Source organism: Hypanus sabinus, chromosome 5, assembly GCF_030144855.1.
Source record: "Hypanus sabinus isolate sHypSab1 chromosome 5, sHypSab1.hap1, whole genome shotgun sequence".
Lineage (NCBI taxonomy): Eukaryota > Metazoa > Chordata > Chondrichthyes > Myliobatiformes > Dasyatidae > Hypanus > Hypanus sabinus.
This window is the reverse complement of record NC_082710.1, coordinates 175,208,273-175,231,391: the sequence shown is the minus strand read 5'-3', so window position 1 is coordinate 175,231,391 and position 23,119 is coordinate 175,208,273. Positions and strand designations below refer to the sequence as shown.

Here is a 23,119-nt window from a genome sequence, read left to right as displayed (position 1 = left end):
ACTTAACCAAATGATCTGGTATCTACTGCCATTTGTGACAATGAATTCCACAGATTCATCACCATCAGGCTAAAGAAATTCCCCCTCAGCTCTGTGTTTTTTAAATTACTTATTGAAACCCAAAGCAGAGGAGGCCCTTCCAGCCCCTTGAGCCATGTAACCCAGCAATCCATAACTTAACGCTCGCCGAATCATTGGACAATTACAATCACCAATGAACTGACCAGTTACTATTCCTTTGTACTGTGGGAAGAAACCAGAGCACCTGGAGGAAACCCACGTGGTCATGGCTAGAACAGAGAAACTCCTTACAGTCATTGGTAAGAATTGAAACCAGGTCACTGGTATTGTAAAGGCCAATACACCATATGCCTTCTTAACAACACTGTCAACCTGCACAGCAGCTTTGAGCAGCCTATGGACATGGGCCCTAAGATCTTGCTGATACACCACACTGCTAAGAGTCTTACAATTGATATTATATTCTGTCTTCAAATTTAACCTACTGAAATAAACCTTTTCACACTTCTCAGCCCAGTTCTTCATCCTATCAATGTCCCGCTGTAACCTCTGACAACCCTCCAAACCATCCACAGCACCCTTATCAAATGCCTTGCTGAAATCCATATACACTACATCCACTGCTTTTCCCTCATCAGTGTTTTGTTACATCCTCAAAGAATTCAATCAGGTTCATAATGCATGACCTGCCCTTGATAAAGCCATGCTTACTATCCCTGATCAGATTATGTCTCTCCAAATGCTCATAAATCTTGCCTCTCAGGATCTTCTCCAACAACTTAAGTACCTCTGAAGTAAGACTCACTGGTTTATAATTTCCTGAGTTATCTCTACTCCCTTCCTTGAACAAGGGAACAACATTTTCAACCTTCCATTCCTCTGGTACTTCTCCAATCCTTATAGATGATACAAATATTATTGCCAGAGGCCTAGCAATCTCCTTCCTCGATTTCCACAGTAGCCTGGGGTATATCTAATATGGTGCCAGCAACTTAACTAACTTAACACTTTTCAAAAGCTCCAGGACATCCTCTTTTTTTAATGTCTATACACTTAAGCATTTCAGTCCACTGTAAGTCGTCCCTGATTCCCTGATATTCATCTCTGGTGAATACTGAAGCAAAGTATTCATTAAGTACCTCCGCTACCTCCTCTGGCTTCATGCACGTGTTTCCACTCTCACTCCTGACTGGTCCTGTTCTCACACGGCTCATCCTCTTGCTCTTCACATACTTGTAGGATGCCTTGGGGTTTTCCTTAGCCCTGCTTGCCAAGGCCTTGTGGCCCCTTCTACCTCTCCTAATTTCATTCCTGAGCTCCTTCCTGGTACCCTTGTAAGTTTCTAGAGCTCTAGTAGTACCTAGTTTCTTGAACCTTTCATAAGCTTTTCTTTTCTTCTTAACTAGATTTTCTACATACTCTACCATCGTTTCCCTGCCACAGTGGAACATACCTATGCAGAACTCCATGCAAGTGTTCCCTGAACATTGGCCACATTTCATTTCCCTGAGAACATCTGCTCCCAAGTTCCTGCCTAATAGCATCATATTTCCTCCTACCCAAATTAAATGTTTTCCCAAATTGTCTCCAGCACTATGGTAAAGGAGATAAGGGTTACATTCACTTCCTCAAAAATACTCTCTCACTGAGAGATCTGACACCTGACCAGTTTCACTTCCCAATACCAGATCAACTACAGCCTCTCCTCTAGCTGGTTTATCTTCATATTGTGTCAGGAAACCTTCCTGAACACACTCAACAAACTCCACCCCATTTAAGCCCCTTCCTCTGATGAGATGCCAGTCAATACTAGTAAAGTTAAAATCACCCATCACAACAACCCTATGATTATTGCACCATTCCAGAATCTGCCTCCCTATCTGCTCCTCGAAGTCTCTGATACTATTGGGGGGGGGGGAACTATTAGAAACACCCAGTAGAGTTATTGCCCCTTTCCTGTTTCTGACTTGCACCCACAATGAGTCAGTAGACAATCCCTCCATGACTTCCTCCTTTTCTGCAGCCTTGATTCTATCCCTGATTAGCAGAGCTACTCACCCACCTCTTTTGCCTCCCTCCCTGTCCATTTTGAAGCATCTGGGCACACTCAGCAGTCATTCCTGCCCCTGAGTTATCCAAGTCTCTGTAATGACCATTACAACAGCATAGTTCCACGTATTGATCCATGCTCTATCTGCCTTCCTTATGATGCAAGGAGTATCATTGAGTATCATTAAGGAGTATTAAAATAGACACACCTCAAACCATCTGGCAGAGTGCTTTTCTGCTCTATCATCTGCCTATCCTTCCTCATAAACTCCCTACAAGCTGTCACTACTTGTGCGCCAACCTCTGCCTCTTCACTTTGGTTCCCACTGCACTGCAAATCTCATTTAAACCCTCCCCAATAGCATTAGCAAACCACCCTCCCAGGATATTGGTTCCCCTTCAGTTCAGGTGCAAATACAGGTCACCACTTCCCCAGAAAAGGTTCCAATGATTCAAGAACTTGAAACCCTGCCCCCTGCACCATCTCCTCAGCCACTGAGTCATATGCACTATCTTCCTGTTCTGACCTTCACTAGCTCTTGGCACTGGGAGTAATCTGGAGATTACCACCTTGAAGGTCCTGCTCTTAAGCCTCCTTTCTAACTCCCTGAACTTACTGCATAGGACCTCTACCCTTTCCTGCCTAGGCCTTTTCCTGGATACTTCTGTAACAATATCTGGGACCACATAGATGTGGCTGTGGTTGACACATGTTTTTGATCATTCATTTTTCATGATCCAGGTGTTATCCACAAGGCTAGAATTTAACTGGTTGCATCACCATCTGGTATGGAGGGGCCTCTGCACAGGAGACGGAACTCTGTGGAAAGTTGCAAGCACAGCCAGCTCCATCATGGGCACCAGCCTCCCCAGTACTGAGGACATCTTCAAAAGTCGATGACTCAAAAATATGGCATCAATCATTAAGGACCCCCATCACCCAGGAAAAGCCCTCTTCTCATTGCTACCATCAGGGAGGAGGTACAGGAGCCTGAAGACACACTCAAAGTTTTAGGAACAGCTTCTAAATTTCTGAATAGACAATAAACCCCTAACTTCACTAATTTTTCTTTTATTTTGTTCTCTTTTTGCACTTTTCTTATTTAATTAAATTATATATATTTCATTCCAGTTCGTATGTTTTTATGTATTAAAATGTACTGTTGTTGTTGAAAAACAACAAGTTTCATGACATATGTCAGTGATATTAAACCTGATTCTGACTGATTATCCCTTTTGTGTAGACAATGGTGTGCCACATTCTTTAAACTCTGAAGCCCTTCAGAGGTCCTCCTGTAATGCTGAGGGGCAGAAAGATGCACAATTTAGACTCTGGAATGATGAAGAAATGAAGATATAATTTCAAAGTGAGTTGGTGTGCACCATGTAGAGGTAACCCACAGGCAGTGATGTTCTCTTGGCTATCCTTCTGTAAAATGGGAGGTGCTATCAAACTACAAAGCAAATTTATTATCAAAGTATGTACATATCACCATATACTAATTTGAGATTCATTTTCTTGTGGACATTTAAAAGAAAATAAAGAAATATGGTAGAATTTATCTCTATACCAAACAAAAACTGACAAACATCCGATGTGAAAGAGGAGAACTTGTGCGATCATAAATGAATAAAAATTAACGCTGTTATAGAGTCCTTGAAAGTGAGTGAAGTTACCGACACTGATTAGATGCTGCCTGGCCTGTTGATTTCCTCCAGCAGTTTGGATTTCAAGCATCTGCAGATTTTCTCTTGTTTGTGATTGGGTTACGAGTCTTTTGGTTGAAGGGTAATAATAGTTCCGGAAACTGGTGGCATGGAACCTAAGACAGCAATGAGAAGAGAACATGGCCGGTATGGGGTTTTTGATCATTGATTGAACTTTATTCCTTGGAAAATAAAAGGTTGAGGGGATATTTGATAGTGGTATACAAATTTTTGATAAGTATAGATAGTGTAAATGCAAGCAGGCTTTTTCCACTAAGGTTGGGTGGGACTACAATTAGAGATCATGGGTTAAGGGTGAAAGGTGAAAATTTTAAGTGGAACATGAGTGGGAAACTTGTTCAGTCAGAGAGAATGTGGAACAAACTGCCAGCACAAGTGATGCATGCAAGCTTGATCTCAAAGTCTAAGAGAAGTTTGGATAGGTACATGGATAGTAAGGGCTATGGTCCCAGTACAGGTCAATGGGAGTAGGCTGCTTAAATGGTTCCGCATGGTCTAGATCGGCCGAAGGGCCCATTTCTGTGCTGTACTTTTCTATGCTGCTTTCTTGTGGCAGCATTCCTTGTAGAGTTGCTCAATGGCACTGAGAGCTCTGCCTGTGATGGTCTGGGCTCTGAATTCCTTAATCTTTTTGTAAACTTTTCCATTCCTGAGCATTGCTGATTCCATACCAGGCCTTGGTGTAACCATATTCCCCACTGTGCAACTATGAAAGTTTTAGAAATAACTAACTGTCGTGCGTTTTGTAGATGACACACGCTCCAGCCACTGTGGATGGGACAGGAGGAAGGTGGGCTACCAAGAGGACCGCTTTGCCATCGAATTTCGTGAGCTTAAAAGGCGCCACACTCATCCAGGCAAATGGGGCACATTGTATTGTTTGGGGCGGGAGGTGAGCCATTTCCTTTGGGTTACCCGTAGGGAGGATCAATTTGAGTTATTTAGTCTGTGCTGATTTGCTCAGGAGAATGCGGCGGTGATAAAACTCAGGAGATGATGGAGTTGGGCGAATTTGACCGCCGATCGCTCTCAGCCAATCAGAGGCGTTCTGGGCTCGCGTGACGTCACTTCCCGGGCCTTGCTCCCTCGGTTGCCGGAGTTACAGGAGGTGAGAGGGATTTGGAGGAGTGAGTCCGGCTGCGGTGGCTGGAGTGTGGTCCGCGACTCCGGCAGAGGGATTTTGGGAGTGGGGGTGGCTGTCAGCGCTGGGAGCCGGGAGAAGGTGCTTCGGGTAGTGGGGAGGTGGTGTGGTCGCAGGGCCCGACGGTGGAGGGGAGGGGGGCGCGGGAAGCTGGGACCGAAGGCTCCCGGGGCGGTCTCTGGTAGATGAGGAACAAAGTTCATCGGCTCAGTGCACACACTCCCCGCCTCCTTTTCCTCCTGGTTGTTATTTCCCCGCCCCTTACACTCGGGCCCTTTCCCCGCCCATGCTCCATCCCCAACCCGCTTCCCCTTCGGGATGTGGGGCTGACAGTATTCCATCCTTGGGCTGTGTGGGGACATTTCTGAGTTTGGTCTGGGAGATGTTTCCTCTTGTTTGGGGCAGGAAAGAGTGCAGGAGAGTGGGAAAAGGGTGGCTGGGATCTCTCATTCTCATTTTATTTCGGGAGATTGGCTGGCATTGACCTTACCATCTGGTTTGCATTTGCTGGCTGGATCTCCCATTCTTCTAGCCAGTGTACGAAGTGCTGTGTGCTCGTGGATTTGGCCCTATTCGAGACACATAGGCAGTTGAAATTCTGGAATGAACTGGAACTGTGGACTCATTTAAGGACATCTCAACCCTGTAGGCTGATGTACATTATATCACTGGATATATTTAAAGAAGAGTAGACAATTTTTTTGTTAGATCAGGCAATTGTGACACAGGAGGTCAGGCTTTTGGCAAATCACTCTCCTCACCTGAATCTTCTAACATACCCCTGCCAAGGGAATTTATGGTAGTCAGTCAACCTGCGCAGTCTTTGATGTGGGAGAAAACAGAACTACTGGGGGAAATGCATTCAGCTACAGAGAAAATATACAGGTGGGATACAATGTCGGATTGAGCATCCATAGTATTATCAGGACTGCTTTCCAGTTTTCACTGCAATTATCTATTCATGGAATTTTGTTTTTACATATTCTTTAGTTTGTGATGCCACTATTGGAATCTCAGTCAATTAGCATCACGTTGGTACCTGCTCACTGCCCGAGCTCTCTTTCTCCTAGTGCCCTCTCACCCATGTAGGTAGGAATCTGATTCTCTTCAGAAAATATAACTGTTGAATTCTTTGCCTGGTGTCAGTGCTCACATAACCAGGACTTGTGATATACACCAGCTGCTCTTATGACCATCCACCATCTACTCCTATTACTCCTATGGCTTCACGTGACCTCGATTGGGGTGGGGGGGGGGGCTGATCTGCATGCTAGCTGAGACCCTTCACCAGGACTCATAGGATTTCATAAACCCCTGATGAAGGGTCTTGGCACGAAACATTGGCTCTTTATTCCTCTGCCTGATATGTTGAGTTCCTCTGCATTTTGCATGTGTTGCTCTGGAGTAAGGTTGTCAGGTTAGGCTGCATCAGTTTTGGTTGCACCATTATAGAACAGTATGGGCCCTTTTGACCCACATTGTTGCTATATAAATACCCTATGTAAACATATCCAGAATCAATCTAACTTTTCCCTAAACAGACCCTAACCCTCTTATTGCATCTTTGTGCCTATCTAAGATGCTCTTAAATTATCACTATTGCATCATCTGTTGCCACCATCCCTGGCAGTACCTTCCAGGTGCTTGCCACTGTGTGTTCAGAAGAAAAGTACAACCTACCTCTGACATCTTCCTAAACTTTTACGGATGTCTTCTGGTTTTGGCCATTGTGGCCCTGGGTGCAAGGGTTCTGGCTGTCCACTCTAGCTGAGTAAGTGAGGCCTCCATCAGTTGTGGTCAACCATGGATGTTGTGTCCTAGCTGTGTAGGTATGCAAGCAAGGACAGTACGATATGGGCGCAAGTTGTTGCCCATGTGGTAGGCTCCCTCTCTCCATGCATTAGATGAACCCAAGGAGTGGCAGAGACCTGTACAGTATGGTAACAGCAGCGTTGTAGGAGTTGCCAGTCTGTGTTGAACTCGATGTAGGACGACCTTAGGGACCCCCATCTCTGGAATGTCCCCACAGGTTTACACCAGACGCCTTCCCCATGAGTGGTATAGCTGCATTGGAGGTTTGAGATCAGAGTTTTTCTTCCAGGTGAGCTGTCAACCATGTCTGATGAGCCCCACCTGCCCAAAGTGATGAGTTTTAAGATGCCAGTAACCCACCTTTGCCCCTTCTGTCAGTAGACACGGTTCTGCCAGGCTTAGTAGCTGAGCCACATGTGAAAGCCAGGAGCTGGAATTGGTTGTCAGAGGCTATTTGCAGGACATGCCATTGGGAGTATTTAATGGGTAGTAGGAGCTTGTCCTCATTACTACCCTTGCCTATAACAACCACTCTATCTATGTTGCTCATATTTGTACATCTTTATCAAGTTCCCTCTTATTCTCCTTTACTCCAAGTTCAAGTCTTTTACAGAAGGATATGAAGGGTTTGGAGAGGGTGATGAAGAAGAGGTTTACCAGGATGCTGACTAGATGAGAGGGTATTTGCTCTAGGGAGAGGTTTGACAAGCTTGTTTTCTCAGGAGGTCAGGGTGGCAGGGTGGAAATGTGTCCCTACCAAAGGAGGTGTAAAGTGCTCCTTTCCTCCACTAGCCTGCAGGTCACTCTTGGGCAAGAGATAGCACCTGCTTAACTCCACCTTCACATATTTTCCTTCAGAGGAAAGCTAAGAAGTCAGTGCTATTCAGGGAAAGGAAAATTCAGCAAACTCTGAATCAGTAGTTAGCAGATGTTTTTGAATGAAACTCCTCTGGTGAAATATCCATTGTATTCCTGTCTCCTCCTGCCCATATGCACCTGATGGTATCACAAGCAGAGGCTAAGCAGCCTTATTGCTGAGACAAGTAAAATTCTGATCTTTGTGGTGAATATTCTAAGTAGCTGCAATAATATGAAAGTCTAGTGGGTCTGCACCCTCTTCACCCTCAGAGCAGACTGGAAAACCAAACTCAGTTTGGAAGCCACTGGACTACAGTGGCAACCTATTAGGCTTCAGTTATAAAGCATGGAAAGCAGAACTTTGACTTGGTCCCTCCTTGCCAACCACACGGCTTCCTGAGCTAATCCAATTTGCATTTGGCTCATATTCTTCAATCTTTCCTATTTGTGTACCTGTCCAAATGACTTAAATGTTTATAAATTCACCTGTCAAACTATCTACTGCCACTGCTATCCAAGGTATCTACCACACTCTGCATAATAATTTTAAAAAATCATCCCTCACATCACCTTTCAAATCTTCCCCTCTAACCTTAAAAGTATGTCCTCTGGTGTATTTCTACACTGAGGAGTTGTTTGATGACTGCTCTAATGTAATGTTCCTACTTCTCTCCACCACCCTCTCCCAGACCCTTCCTGAACCACCCCTCCAGTGCTGAGTGCCAAAAGCTGCAGCATGAACTCGAGTGATGAAGGCAGCAGGACACCGACGGTAACTGATCTTATTTTTTGTTAGGAATTTGCTGGTGGGCCCCTTGCTATGTTAGCTGAGACCCTGACCTGATACAGTTCATGATTCTCAGTGAGTGGCCCTCCACTAATCTCTTCACACAAAGCACTTGAGGTTAATTCATTCCTTGATTATCTGCACTCCTCTTTCCCACTTTCCTATATTTGATCCTCCTCGAAGTAAATGTCACAAGCGGATCCCAGCAGGCCCACCAGCACTGACATAGAACAGAGAATGTTGCAGCATCTTAAAGGCCCTTCAGCCCATGATGTTGTGCTGAACTTTTAACCTATTGTAAAATCAATTTCCTCTTACATTACCATCCTTTTTCCTATCATCCTATCTAAAAGTTTATTAAATCTCCCTAATTTGTCTGCGTCTACCACCATCTCTTGCAGGTACCTACCACTCCCTCTGACACTTCTCCCTATCCTTTCCTCTAATCATCTTAAAATTATGCTCCCTTCTATTAACCACTTCTGACATGGGGTAAAAGTCTCTGGCAGTTTACTTGATAACCTCTTATCATCTTGTACACCACCATCAAGTCTGCTCCTATCCTTATTCGCTCCAAAGGCAAAAGCCTAGCTTGCTCGATCTATCTTCATAAGATATGCCTATAGTTCAGGCAGCATCCTGGTAAATCTCCTCTGCATCCTCTGTAAAGCTTCCACACCTTTTCTATAATGAGGTGACCCAAACTGAGGATAATGTGTGGTCTCACCAAGGTTTTATATTGTTGTGGCTATGTCTCATGAAGGTAATGGAGTTTTAGCAATGATTAGTGAAGATGGTAGAGAAGTCTGAGAGTTGAGCAGAGGTGTTCTTGTATTTTTCATATTCTTTTACAATGTGGGCTTGATGGACCAAATTGTCATCTTCTCTGCTGGCTCAGTTAGCAATCTTATTTCCACCACACATTCGCTACAAGCAAACATGCGGCGGTCAAGAGAATTTCTGGAAGAATGTTTTTCCACAAATAATTCTATAAACAGACAAATGGACCTCGATTGCATTTATAAGCCATTGCGGGCAAAATTCTCTCGTAAGGTGGGAGGTCCAGATGGAGTACCTGGTAAGGCTCTGAAAATCAACTGACGGGAGTATTCTAGCACATTTTCAACCTCTCACTGCTACGGGTGGAAGTTCCCACTTTCTTCAAAAAGGCAACAATTATACCAGTGCCTAAGAAAAATAATGTGGGCTGCCTTAAATGACTATTGCCCGGTAGCACTCACATTGACAGTGATGAAATGCTTTGAGAGGTTGGTCATGACTAAACTGAACTCCTGCTTCAGCAAGGATCTGGACCCATTGCATTTTGCCTATCGCCACAATCGGTGAACGGCTGACGCAATTTCAATAGCTCTTCATACGGCTTTAGATCACCCGGACTACACAAACACCTATGTCATGATGCTGTTCGTTGACTATTGCTCAGCCTTTAATATCATCATTCCCACAATCCTGATTGAGAATTTAAACCTGGGCCTCTGTACCTCCCTCTGCAAATGGATCCTTGACTTCCTAACTGGAAAACCTCAATCTTTGTGGATTGGTGATAACGTATCCTCCTCGCTGACGATCAACTCTGGCGCACCTCGGGTGTGTGCTTAGCCCACTGCTCTACTCTTTATACACATGACTGTGTGGCTAGGCATAGCTCAAATACCATCTATACATTTGCTGACAATACAACCATTGTTGGTAGAATCTCAGGTGGTGATGCGAGGACGTACAGGAGTGAGATATGCCAACAAGTGGAGTGGTGCCGCAGCAACAACCTGGCACTCAACGTCAGTAATTACTAACGAAAGAGCTGATTGTGGACTTCAGGAAGGGTAAGATGAAGGAACACATACCAATCCTCACAGAGGGGTCAGAAGTGGAGAGAGTGAGCAGCTTCAAGTTCCTTGATGTCAAGATCTCTGAGGATCTAACCTGGTCCCAACATATGGATGTAATTATAAAGAAGGCAACAGTGGCTATACTTTATTAGGAGTTTGAAGAGATTTGGCATGTCAACAAATACACTCAAAAACTTCTATAGTTGTACCATGGAGAGCATTCTGACAGGCTGCATCACTGTCTGGCATGGAGGGGCTACTGCACAGGACCGAAAGAATCTGCAGAAGGTTGTAAACCTTGTCAGTTCCATCTTGGGCACTAGCCTACAAAGTACCCAGGACGTCTTTAGGGAGCAGTGTCTCAGAAAGGCAGCATCCATTATTAAGGACCTCCAGCACCAGGGCATGGCCGTTTCTCACAGTTACCATCAGGTAGGAAGTACAGAAGCCTGAAGGCACACACTCGGAGATTCAGGAACAGCTTCTTCCCCTCTGCAATCCGATTCCTAAATGGACTTTGAATCTTTGGACACTACCTCACTTTTTTTTTAATATACAGTATTTGTTTTTGCATGTTTTTAAAAAATATTCAATGTATGTAATTGACTTTTTTTATTTATTAATATTTTAGTTTTTTCTTTCTTCTATATTATGTATTGCATTGAACTGCTGTTGCTAAGTTAACAAATTTCACATCCAATGCTGGTGATAATAAACCTGATTCTGAGTTTGCCACACAATCAATCAGCAATGACACCCCCTCCCCATATCACAAGTGAAGAGCCTCCTCGTATGGTCACGAAACCTTTGCAAATGGATTGCTTAGATTGGAGAACAACTCAACCCAACCATCATCTTCCTGAGCTACACATTTTCCGAGTTATTTCCAATTCCCCACAACTCCCCAGAATCTCCTAAACTCAGGATAATTTAATGTGATCATTTTATCTGTAAAATTGCTTTATTTGTTAAAAGGATCTAGTGGTTTCCCAGGGTATATGACATTATTTTTTCTTGGGCTTCTATCCAGGTCCAGGTGTCAATTTTAATTGACGGTTCAATAACAAACTTCGCATCTTCATCAGCGATGATGTCTAGCCTGGAGATAGATAGATATATACATATATACACACACACCCATTGTTCATCCCTCCTGATTGGTTAGTCCGCTGTCCCACCTTCTTTAAGTAAGACTGGAGAATGAGAATTTCAGCAGAGACAAAGATTATGCTCTAAGTAAGAACTGGAATGCAATCTTAAGCATGTCCATCTATGGCCTGTCTGGATAAGGCCACTTAGTTTGGAGGAACAACACCTTGTATTCTGTTAGGGTAGCCTCCAACCTGATGGCATGAACATCGGTTTCTCAAACTTCCAGTTATGCCTCCCCCACCCCCCTTCACCATTTCCCAACCCCTTTTCCCTCTCATATGTTATCTCTTGGCCTGCCCATCGCCTCCCTCTGGTGCTCCTAAACCCCACTTTTTTTTCTTTCTTCAATGGCCTTCTGTCTCTCTCACCAATCAACTTCCCAATTCTTTACTTCATCCCTTCCCCTTCAAGTTTCACTTATTGCCTGGTGTTTCTCTCTCCCCTCCCCCCACCTCAGCCTTTTTTCCTCCGGTTCTGCAGAAGGGTTTCGGCCTGAAATGGTGAATGTGTGTTTTTTCCATAGATGCTGTCTGACCTACTGAGTTCCTCCAGTATTTTGTGTGTGTTGCTCGTATTTCCAGCACCTGCAGATTTCCTTCAGTGTTTACTTGATCCTTTTAAAAGCTGAAGATATAGGAGCCAAAATAGGTCATTCTTCGCATTGAGTCTGCACCTATGTTCGATCATGGCTGATTTATTATTCCTTCTCAACTCCAGTTTGCCTTTTCCTAGTAACCTTTTACCTCCCATACTAATCAAGAACCTATCAACCTCAGCTTGAAATGTACCAGTGACATGGCCTCTGCCGCCATCCATGGCAATGTTCCTCACATTCTCCACCTTTTGGCTAAAGAAATTCTTTCTCATCTCTGTTCAAAAAGACATCCTTGTATTCTGCGGCTGTGCCTTCTGATCCTAGAGTCTCCTACTAGGGAAAACATCCTCTCCATGTCCACTCTATTCAGGCTTGCTGCTCAGACCCTTCTGTTGATTGTATCATGAATAAGAGATATGGCCATGTGTTAAGGGGGCTTGGTGGAGGATGGTGGGAGGTACACATATGAGGTGGTGGTGAAAATAAAATGGAACAGAAAGATCTAAATGCTGTCACAGGAAAACAGCATCCATTATCTGGGACCCCCACCACCCAGGACAATAGTTCCCTGAAAATGGAGACACCTGTAGACGGTGGTTAAGAAGACATTTGACAAACTTGCCTTAGTCAGTGAGTACACATGTAAAGTCACTGAGTTTGCACCTAAGCTGGTTTAAATTCAAAAGAGCAATGCTGCAGGTAAACTGATCTCTTGTCTTGTACAGCCTCAAGGTGATGCAAGTTGCCTCAGAAATGATGGGAGGCCTCCACAAAGTGGTGCTAAAGAAGGTAAGATATTTTTGTGATGGGAATTGGGAAGGGTATCATGGCAGGGATATTGATGACTTGAATAATGGGCTGAACAACATTACCCGGCCCCTATTGATCACAGCTCATAAGTGAAATTACAAAGGAAGCACAGCAGGCCTCTACTTCCTTAGGAATTTGTGGAGCTTTGGCAATGATATCTTAAATTAGAAACATGGAAAACGTACAGCACAATACAAGCCCTTCTGCCATCATATTTGATCTACCAAAATGAGCCACTTGACACTTATCTGGGTTGAACTGCATCTGCCAGTTCTCTGCCCAGTTTTGCATCCTATCAATGTCCCGCTGTAACCTCTGACAGTCCTCCACACTATCCACAACACCTCCAACCTTTGTGTCATCAGCAAACATATTAACCCATCCCTCCATTTCCTCATCCAAGTCACTTATAAAAATCACCAAGAGTAAGGGTCCCAGAACAGATCCCTGAGGCACTCCACTGGTCACCGACCTCCATGCAGAATATGACCCGTCTACAACCACTCTTTGCCTTCTGTGGGCAAGCTAGTTCTGGATCCACAAAGCAATGTCCCCTTGAATCCAGTGTCTTCTTACTTTCTCAATAAGCCTCACAAGGGGCTCCTTATCAAATGCCTTGCTGAAATCAACTGCACTTTACACTATATCTGCTGTTCTTCATCAATGTGTTTAGTCACATCCTCAAAATTCAATCAGGCTCATAAGTCATGACCTGCCCTTGATAAAGCCATGCTGACTATTCCTAATCATATTATACCTTGCCAAATGTTCATAAATCCTGCCTGTCAGGATCTTCTCCATCAACTTGCCAACCACTGAAGTAAGACTTGCTGGTCTATAATTTCCTGGGCTATCTCTACTCCCTTTCATGAATAAAGGAAGGAACAACATTTGCAGCCCTCCAATCCTGTGGAATCTCTCCCATCCCCATTGATGATGCAAAGATCATCGCCAGAGGCTCAGCAATCTCCTCCCTCACCTCCTACACTAGCCTGGGGTACATCTCATCCGATCCTGGCAACTTATCCAACTTGATGCTTTCCAAAAGCTCCAGCGCATCATCTGTCTTAATATCTGCATGCTCAAGCTTTTCACTACAATCACCAAGATCCTTTTCCATAGTAAATACTGAAGTAAAGTATTCATTTAGCATCTCTGCTATTTCCTCCGGTTCCATACACAGTTTCCCACTGTCACACTTGATAGGTCCTATTCTTTCATGTCTTATCCTCTTGCTCTTCACATACTTGTAGAATGTCTTGGGATTTTCCTTAATTCTGCCTGTCAAGGCCTTCTCATGGCCCCTTCTGCCTCTCCTAATTTCTTCTTAAGCTCCCTCTTGTTAGCCTTATAATGTTCTAGATCTCTAACATTACCTAGCTCTCTGAACCTTTTGTAAGCTTTTCTTCTTGACTAGACTTATTACAGCCTTTGTACACTACGGTTCCTGTAACCTACCATAACTTCCCTGTCTCATTGGAATGTATCTATGCAGAACTCCACACAAATACATCCTATCCTCATTATATGTGAGGGATATGTGCCTTGCAGTTGACACATAATGTGAGTAATTATTTAAATGGAGAAAATAGGAATGCATTCCAGAGGGCTTCCTAAATATGTTTTATCTATAATTTATTCACATTTTCATACCAATACGACACAAAAGCAGTACCACAAGGCAACATTCGTATTATAATTCATCAATTTAAGGTAATATTCAGCATAAGTTGAAAGTTAACATACTAGGGTGTACAGTACTCACCAACAGTGGCAGGTGTGTTTGCTCCTGGAGATGAGTGGTTGTTGTGGTGTCGGGATCATATCAAGCACAGCAAGGGGTGAAGGAAGACTCACAGAACTCTTAGAACTGCGGACACCGGTTTGAAGAAAGTGGTGAGGGTTGTCTGCTTGGCAGCAATTTGTTTTTCAGCATAAATTTGCTTGTAGGGAAGAAGTGTTGACGGCAGGGAAGGACTGAAATGCTGACTCCATTCTAAACTTGGGTCTATGTCCATTGCCATTTGTGCCAAGTGTTCTGACTTCCACCATTTTCTCACCGTTGGTAAACTCCTGGGATTTTCAAAATCCTCGGTTGGTTGCAGCATCTGAGAGAGGGTTCACCGTTTTTTAAAAAAATACGCCTTGAATGTGGATAACATCTTGGTTGAGTGGCTGAATCAGCGACGTTGTGTTAGGTGGCAGGAAACACAGTGTTATGTTAGGAGGAATGCTGTCCAAGTGTTTAGGATGGGCTGGCTCATTGTCAAAGAACAAAAGAACTTTAAAGGCAGGATTTTGTTCCTGGTAGTAGCGTCCCAGAGCTGGGTTACCTTCAGCTGATGCCGCGCTGTTTATAATCTCCAACTTTTTTTTCCAAGTGTTAAAGCAGTTCTCTGCCACTGGGCTGATGGCTCAAGACATGACATTGGACACTTAGGAGTCATAGTTAAATATTTCAAGCACAAAATCACTGCACCATAGGTAAAACCAACAAAAGTTGTAAGAGTGCAAGATCGCACATCCACACCTTGCCAAAACCAATGCAAGACTGGCGGGAGTGAGATTGTGAGGCGCACGCACCTGACTTGTATTGGTAGGAAAGCACTTCTCGCATAACTCTGAGTTTTGGATGCATATAAGGAGACATTGGTAGAAATAGGTTCCTCACATAACTGTGAATCTGCATAGTCTGAAAACTTATATAATGAGGATAGGGTGTATACCCTGAACATTTGCCACATTTCTTACATACTTTTCCCTGAGAACATTTGTTTACAATTTAAGCTTCCAATTTCCTTCCTGGTAACCTCATAATTCCCCTTACTCCAATTAAACGCTTTTCTAACTTGTCTGATCCTATCTATCTCCAATGCTATTGTAAAGGAGATAGAATTATGATCACCATCTTCAAAATGCTCTCCCACTGAGAGATCTGATGCCTGACTAGGTTCATTTCCCAATACCAAATCAAGTACAGTCTCTCCTCTTGTAGGCTTTCTACATATTGTGTCAAGAAACCTTCCTGAACACACCTAACAAACTCTACCCCATCTAAACCCCTTGCTCTAGGGAGATGCCAATCGACAACTCTTACTATTACACCTTTCCAGAATTAATATCCCTGTTACTATTGGGCGGCCTATTTTTTTTAAAAAAACCCAGTAAAGTTATTGACCCTTCCTGTTCCTAACCTCCACCCACAGAGGTAAAGAGAAATTTCTTTAGACAGACAGTGGTGAATCTTGAATCAGTTGTCACAGACAGCTGTGGCGATCAAGTCATCGGAGGGTTGGATAGGTTCTTGGTTAGTAAAGGTGGCAAAGAGATGGCAGAAGAATCGGTTTGATAGGGAAAATTATTCAGCAGTGATTGAATGGGAGAGAAGAGTTGATGGGCTGAAATGCCTAATTCTGCTTCTATGTCTTATAGAAACGGATTATTTGGTCACGCTCATCCATGCTGATAAAGTTGCCAACCGAGATACAATCTTTAACATATTCAGTGACAACAGCATTGTTTCTGTTCTTTGAATATTTGTATCTCAGAATCAGGTTTAATATCACTGGCATATGTCATGAAATATATTGTTTTGCAGCAACAGTATATTGCAATACGTAATAATAATAAACTATGAATTACAATAAGAAATAGTAAAAATAGTGCAAAAAAAAACCCAAACAAACAATATAGTATACATGGGTTAATTGTTCGTTCAGAAATCTAATGGTGGAGGGGAAGAAGCTGTATTTGAAATGTGTGTGTGTCCTCATTCTTCTGTACCTCCTCCCTGATGGTAGCAATGAGCAGAGGGCATGTCTTGGGTGATGAGTGTCTTTAATGATGGTCTTTACCCTTTTGAAGCACTACCTTCTGAAGCTGTCCTTTATGCTGACTGTGGTCTTCCAGTGAGGAATTCAAGGATCCAGTTTCAGACAGAGGTGCAAAGACCCAGGTTTTTGGCACTTGTTGATTAGAACTGAAGGTATGATGGTGTTGAGCACTCAGCTGTAATCAGTAAACAGCAGTCTGATGTAGGGGATGCAATTGTCCAGGTGATTCAAGACCAAGTGGAGAGCCAGTGAAATTGCATTCACTGTAGATCTAGCATGGCAATAAACAAATTGCAATGGTTCCATATACTTGCTTCGGCAAAAGTTGATTCTAGGCTTTGATTAACCTCCTAAAGCACTTCATCACAGCAGATAGTTGTTGAGGCAACTTACCCTGCCCTCCTTGTTGCCCCTTGGAAGGATGTGGGAATCTCTGAATGCACCAGTGAGAGTTTGAAGATGTTTTTGAACATTCCCTCCAGTTGATTGGCACAGGTTTTCAGTACACCATCAGGGCCTGACACCTTGTGAGGATTCACTCTCTTGAAAGATGTTTGAGACATTAGCGTCTGAGACAGAGATCATAGGGTTACCAGATGCTGCAGGGATTTGCATAGGTGTACTTCTATTCTAGCTGGCTGGTAGTTTAGTGGCATCAGCGCTGGACTTCGGTGAGAGGTCCCGAGTTCGAATCCGGCCGGCTCCCTTGCACGCTCTCCATCCGTGCCTGGGTTGAGTGTCGAGCTAGCAACTTGACCTCGTTTTTTAAAAAAAAACACCTGGAGATGGATGGGCTCTGCCAGGTTTCAAATGCTCAGGACATGCCGTACGATGAGCAATCACCGAAAAGATCAGTGCGAAAAGCTTGACATGATGGTGCCCTGGCGACTCTACCGAGAGTTACAGGTGCGTGCGTGCGCACACTTTTATTCTCCCTTTCAAACTGCATAAAAGTGAAGCATCACAGCCATTTATGATAATAGGTTTTGCTTTGTAGGAATGGACTCCAACACACTGTCAGAGTTGACATACATCTGATTACGTCTTTAACTTCAATCAGAATTGTTCATTTGCTCTTTAAAATAGCCTCCTGCAGGTCATACCTGGTCTTGTGTAATTCTGGATCACTGGTCTTGAATGCCATGTATCTAGCTCTCAGCAGAGTACAAATCTCCTGATTCATCCATTGCTTTTAGTTTGGGTATGTCTGGTATGTGATTGAAGGCAATCTGTCATCCACACAATTCTTGATAAAGTCAGTGAGAACTGTGCCATATTCATTCAGATTCTAAGATGAATATTATCCAGTCTACCACCTCAAAGCAGTCCTGTAAGTGCTCCTCTGACTCCCTTCTTAGTCCTCATCACTGGTGCTGCTGTCTTTAGTCTCTGCCTATATGCCGGAAGAAGTACAGCCAGGTGATTGGACTTCACCATATGTGTGCATGGGATGCTATGGCAAGCATTCTTCATAGTGCTGTGACAATAGTTATGTGTGTTGGCTCCTCTGGTTCCATGGGAGGCATGTTGGCCGTAGTTCTTCAGAGACTTCTTTAAGTTAGACTGGTTGAAGTTTTCCACAATGAGAAAGAAGGCATTAGGGTGCGCTGAGTAATCCTGAGTATTCTGAAAGGCTGCTCCTACTCGAGACCATATCTCACCAATACGTATAGTGATTACCACACTGGACTGCGTTCTGAGTGCTGTTGTGTTTGCTTGTAAACCCCTTATTGTACGCTATTCTCCACATAGAACTTAACTTCCCAAAATGTGCATTTTCTGCCATGACACACAAAATGCTGGTGGAACACAGCAGGTCAGGCAGCATCTATAGGGAGAAGCACTGTCGACGTTTCGGGCCGAGACCCTTGCCGTCGACAGCGCTCCTCCCTATAGTTACTGCCTGACCTGCTGCGTTCCACCAGCATTTTGTGTGTGTTGCTTGAATTTCCAGCATCTGCAGATTTCCTCGTGTTTGCATTTTCTGCCATGAATTTGTATTTAAAAGACCAACAGAATGAAATGCACAAAATGCTGGAGGAACTCAGCAGGTCAGGCAGCATCTATGGAGGGAAATAAATAGTCAATGTTTCAGGCTGAGGCCTTTTATCAGGGCTATAAAGGAAAGGGGGAGAAGCTAGAATGGGGAGGGGTGATAGGTGAGACCAGTGAGGAGAGATGTAGGTCGAGGAGGGGATAATGAGAGGTGTAAGAGGGAAAAACGTGAGGAAGAATCTGATAGTGGACCGTAGAAGTAAGGTAGGGACGGGGGGAAACAAGAGGCAATGATGGGGTGGTGGGTGAGGGCCACAGAATGGAGAAACACTAAGAAGGTGGGGGTGGGAACAGAGGGGAATGATTTTGCTAACTTCCAGTATTTACTCTGCTTTGTTCTCTTCCTTGTCTATCACTGTTAAGAGTTCTGTAAGCTTCAATGAGATCCCTTCACAATCTTTTACAGCTTTATTTTAACAATTGTGTTCTGTCTGTTTTGCATATCGCAGAGGTGAAACTGTACTTCCCATTTTCACAAATGAGATCTTTGTATTTTAAGTTTTTGCTCACAGTTTGGGTAAGGAAAGGACCAATTTATCTGACTGGCATCACCAGTTAATCAGACTATCAGCTAAAGTTCATTGACAGTTATCGAGTCATACAGCATGGAACTAGGCCCTTTGGGCTGAACTTTTCCATGTCGACACTATTGCCCAGTGAGCTGGTTCCATTTGTCCATGCTTGTCCCAGAGCCCTGTAAACTTTTTCTACCCATGTACTTGCTAACACACCCGACTCAACCACTACTTCTGGCAACAACACCCACAAAATGCTGGTGGAACACAGCAGGCCAGGCAGCATCTATAGGGAGAAGCGCTGTCGACGTTTCGGGCCGAGACCCTTCGTCAGGACTAACCAAAAGGAAAGATAGTAAGAGATTTGAAAGTAGTGGGGGGAGGGGGAAATAAGAAATGATAGGAGAAGACTGGAGGGGGTGGGGTGAAGCTAAGAGCTGGAAAGGTGATTGGCGAAAGTGATACAGAGGTGGAGAAGGGAAAGGATCATGGGACGGGAGGCCTCAGGAGAAAGAAAGGGGAGGGGGAGCACCAGAGGGAGCTGGAGAACAGGCAAACAACTAAATATGTCAGGGATGGGGTAAGAAGGGGAGGAGGGGCATTAACAGAAGTTCGAGAAGTCAATGTTCATGCCATCAGGTTGGAGGTTACCCAGCCGGTATATAAGGTGTTGTTCCTCCATCCTGAGTTTGGATTCATTTTGACAGTAGAGGAGACCATGGATAGACATATCAGAATGGGAATGGGACGTGGAATTAAAGTGTGTGGCCACTGGGGTGATCCTGCTTTTTCTGGTGGACCGAGCGTAGGTGTTCAGCGAAACTGTCTCCCAGTCTGTCGGGTCTCACCAATATATAAAAGGCCACACCGGGAGCACTGGACACAGTATACCACACCAGCTGACTCACAGGTGAAGTGTTGCCTCACCTGGAAGGACTGTCTGGGGCCCTGAATGGTGGTGAGGGAGGAAGTGTAAGGGCAGGTGTAGCTCTTGTTCCGTTTACAAGGATAAGTGCCAGGAAGGAGATCAGTGGGAAGGGATGGGGGGGACGAGTGGACAAGGGAGTCGACAAGGGAGCGATCCCTGCGGAAAGCAGAAAGAGAGGGGGAGGGAAAAATGTGCTTGGTAGTGGTAGTTGGTTTCCAACCCCCTTCGGTCTTTTCCTATCCTTTCGCATTCCCCCCCCCCCCACCGAACTACTTTCAAATCTCTTACTTCCTTTGCTTTCAGTTAGTCCTGACGAAGGGTCTCGGCTCGAAACGTCGACAGCGCTTCTCCCTATAGATGCTGCCTGGCCTGCTGTGTTCCACCAGCATTTTGTGTGTGTTGTTTAAATTTCCAGCTACTGCAGATTTCCTCGTGTTCACTCATTCACAGCTCATTCCAAATACACACCACCCTCTGCTTAAAGAAGCAGCCCCTAATTTCCCTTTTAAATCTCTCGTCTCACATACAGATTCATTTACTTATCACATGTACATTGAAATGTGTTGTTTGTGTTAACAGGCAACACAACCCAAGGGTGTGCTGCCCGCATGTATCACCACACGTTCCAGCATCAACATAGTGTACCCATGATAACTTGCAGAACATACAAGCAACAACAGTGAAAGCAAAGCAAGCCGTCACACAGACACACGCGCACACACCCCTACATCTCGTGCCCCCTGCCTCCACAGAAACGTGATTCTGGAACCTGCTGGGAGTGCCTCCAGCCCTTGCTAGTCTGCAGCCTTACTTCAGGCCACTGATCTTAAATATATGCCCTTTTGTTTTGTTGTAACCTTCCCTAGGAAAAAGACTACGGTAGGGTAGTTTAAAATAAAGTTCACTCAGTGAATGCTGGGAGTCCAGGACTCAGTGCCTAAAAGGTGCAACAGTGTAACTATTCGCTCCCACACCAGCAGGCTCAGGAAGAACTTCTTCCCTGAGGCTGTGACCCTGCTGAACCTAACATCACAGTGCTAAACAGTATTGCACCTATATTGTACTGTCTCAGTACTTTTGTATTTGTATGCTGTAGCACTTTTTGTTCAGTTATTTTGTAAATAACACTATTCTTTTGCACTTCTAGTTAGATGCTAATCGCATTTCATTGGCTTTGTATCTGTACTCAGCACAATGACAATAAAGTTGAATCTAATCTAATCTAAAAGAACAGTGAAGATGGACACATGGAAACTGTACAGGTCCTCCCCAGATCACAAACGTCTGACTTGTATGGCCCATTCATACTATCGAGCATTTCCAAGATCAGTTGGATGGATTTGCCAGCTCCTCAGGGCTGCAGGCATCTCGTGCTGAGTGTGAACTCTGTTCCTGGCTGCATTTCTGACCTGCAAACTGTTTGGATGACAGGCAGTTCATAGGAATGGAATCTGTAAGCCATATCCAGGTGAGTCTTGAATCTACTGCGTTGACCGTAAGACCAAAAGGCATAGAGCAGAATTAGGTCATTCAGCCCATCGGGTTTACCATTGTTCTATCACAGCTGATTTATTTTCCCACTCAACCCTAATCTCCTGCCTTCTCCCTGTAACCTCTGATGTTCTTGCTAATGAAGAACCTATTAACCTCTGTTTCAGATATACCAATGACTTGGCCTCCACAGCTGTCTCAGAGGTTTCAAAGGTATACTTAATGTCAGAGAAATGTATATAATATACATCCTGATATGCTTTTTCTTCCCAACCATCCATGAAAACAGAGTTAAATGTTAGAACCACAAAGTACACCCCTCCCCAGCTTCCCTCCCTCCCGCATGTAAGCGGCAGCAAGCACCATTTTTTATGGACTTTAGAATCAGAATCAGGTTTATTATCACCGGCATGTGATGTGAAATTCGTCAACTTAGCAGCAGCAGTTCAATGCAATACATAATTTAGCAGAGAAAAAAATAAAATAAAATAATAATAAATAAACAAGTAAAAATTGAGTATACTGAATACATTAAAAACATGCAAAAACAGAAATACTGTATATTCTTTAAAAAGTGAGGTACTGTCCAAAGATACAATGTCTGTTTAGGAATTGGATGGCAGACGGCAGGAGCAGGTCCTGAATTGCTGAGTGTGTGTCTTCAGGCTTCTGTACCTCCTACCTGATGGTAACAGTGAGACACCGCTCCCTAAAGATGATCTGGGTACTTTGTAGGCTAGTGCCCAAGATGGTGCTGACTAGATTTACAACCTTCTGCTGCAGCTTTTGGTCCTGTGCAGTAGCCCCTCTATACCAGACAGTGATGCAGCCTGTCAGAATGCTCTTCAGGGTTCAGCTATAGAAAATTTTGAGTGTATTTGTTGACATACCAAATCTCTTCAAGCTCCTAATGAAGTATAGCTGCTGTCTTGCCTTCTTTATAACTATGTCGCTATACTGGGACCAGGTTAGATCCTCATATCTTGGCACCCAGCAATCTTACCCATACTCTGACTCTTTTTACCCAAGTCCTGAGCTTGTTTAACATGATCTAGTCTAGAATATTAAGTTGCTGGATTATTATGGAAATTTGAGATGCGATTGTGTAATTTAATGACACATCAATTAAACTTGTCCCTTTGAACGAAATGGTAGAAGAACTCAGCAGATCAGGCAGCATTTGTGGAGGAACAGTCAATATTTCAGTCTGAACCTTTGTTAGGTGTGGGAAAGAGAGATGCAAACTATCCTTCACAAGGAGAGAAGGTGGGGTAAGGATTATGTATAGAACTAATTTGATAGTTAAAGTTGTGTTTTTTGTCATAGGCACAAGTGCATCTCTACATGAGTGCAGTGAATCGGAATCTAGTTTATTATCACTGAGATACGCTGTGAAATCTGCGAAAAACTGTTTGCAGTACAACCTGCACAGAAAAGAACACAAGTTGTACATTAAAAGTACACAATTAGAACCAAAAGGGCCCATTGTAGGGT

The 23,119-nt window shown here is 43.9% G+C and overlaps 1 protein-coding gene across 5 annotated transcripts in view; it reads left to right on the top strand.

Moving 5' to 3' along the window:
- Positions 1 to 4,836: 4,836 nt before the first annotated feature.
- The window catches only part of LOC132394634 (serine protease FAM111A-like), a 38,721-nt gene continuing 20,438 nt past the window's right edge, over positions 4,837 to 23,119 (top strand). The window contains exons 1-4 of one of the 5 annotated variants that reach the window (XM_059970985.1): positions 4,865 to 4,906; positions 5,930 to 6,028; positions 8,299 to 8,381; positions 12,719 to 12,782. In XM_059970985.1, coding sequence (XP_059826968.1) covers positions 8,346 to 8,381; positions 12,719 to 12,782 — 100 coding nt within the window. In that variant the 5' untranslated portion in view covers positions 4,865 to 4,906; positions 5,930 to 6,028; positions 8,299 to 8,345. Of the gene's footprint in view, positions 4,907 to 5,060; positions 5,825 to 5,929; positions 6,029 to 8,298; positions 8,382 to 12,718; positions 12,783 to 21,792; positions 21,839 to 23,119 lie in introns of those variants that run through there. The other 4 variants (XM_059970986.1, XM_059970987.1, XM_059970988.1 and 1 more) reach the window with 4 other exon arrangements.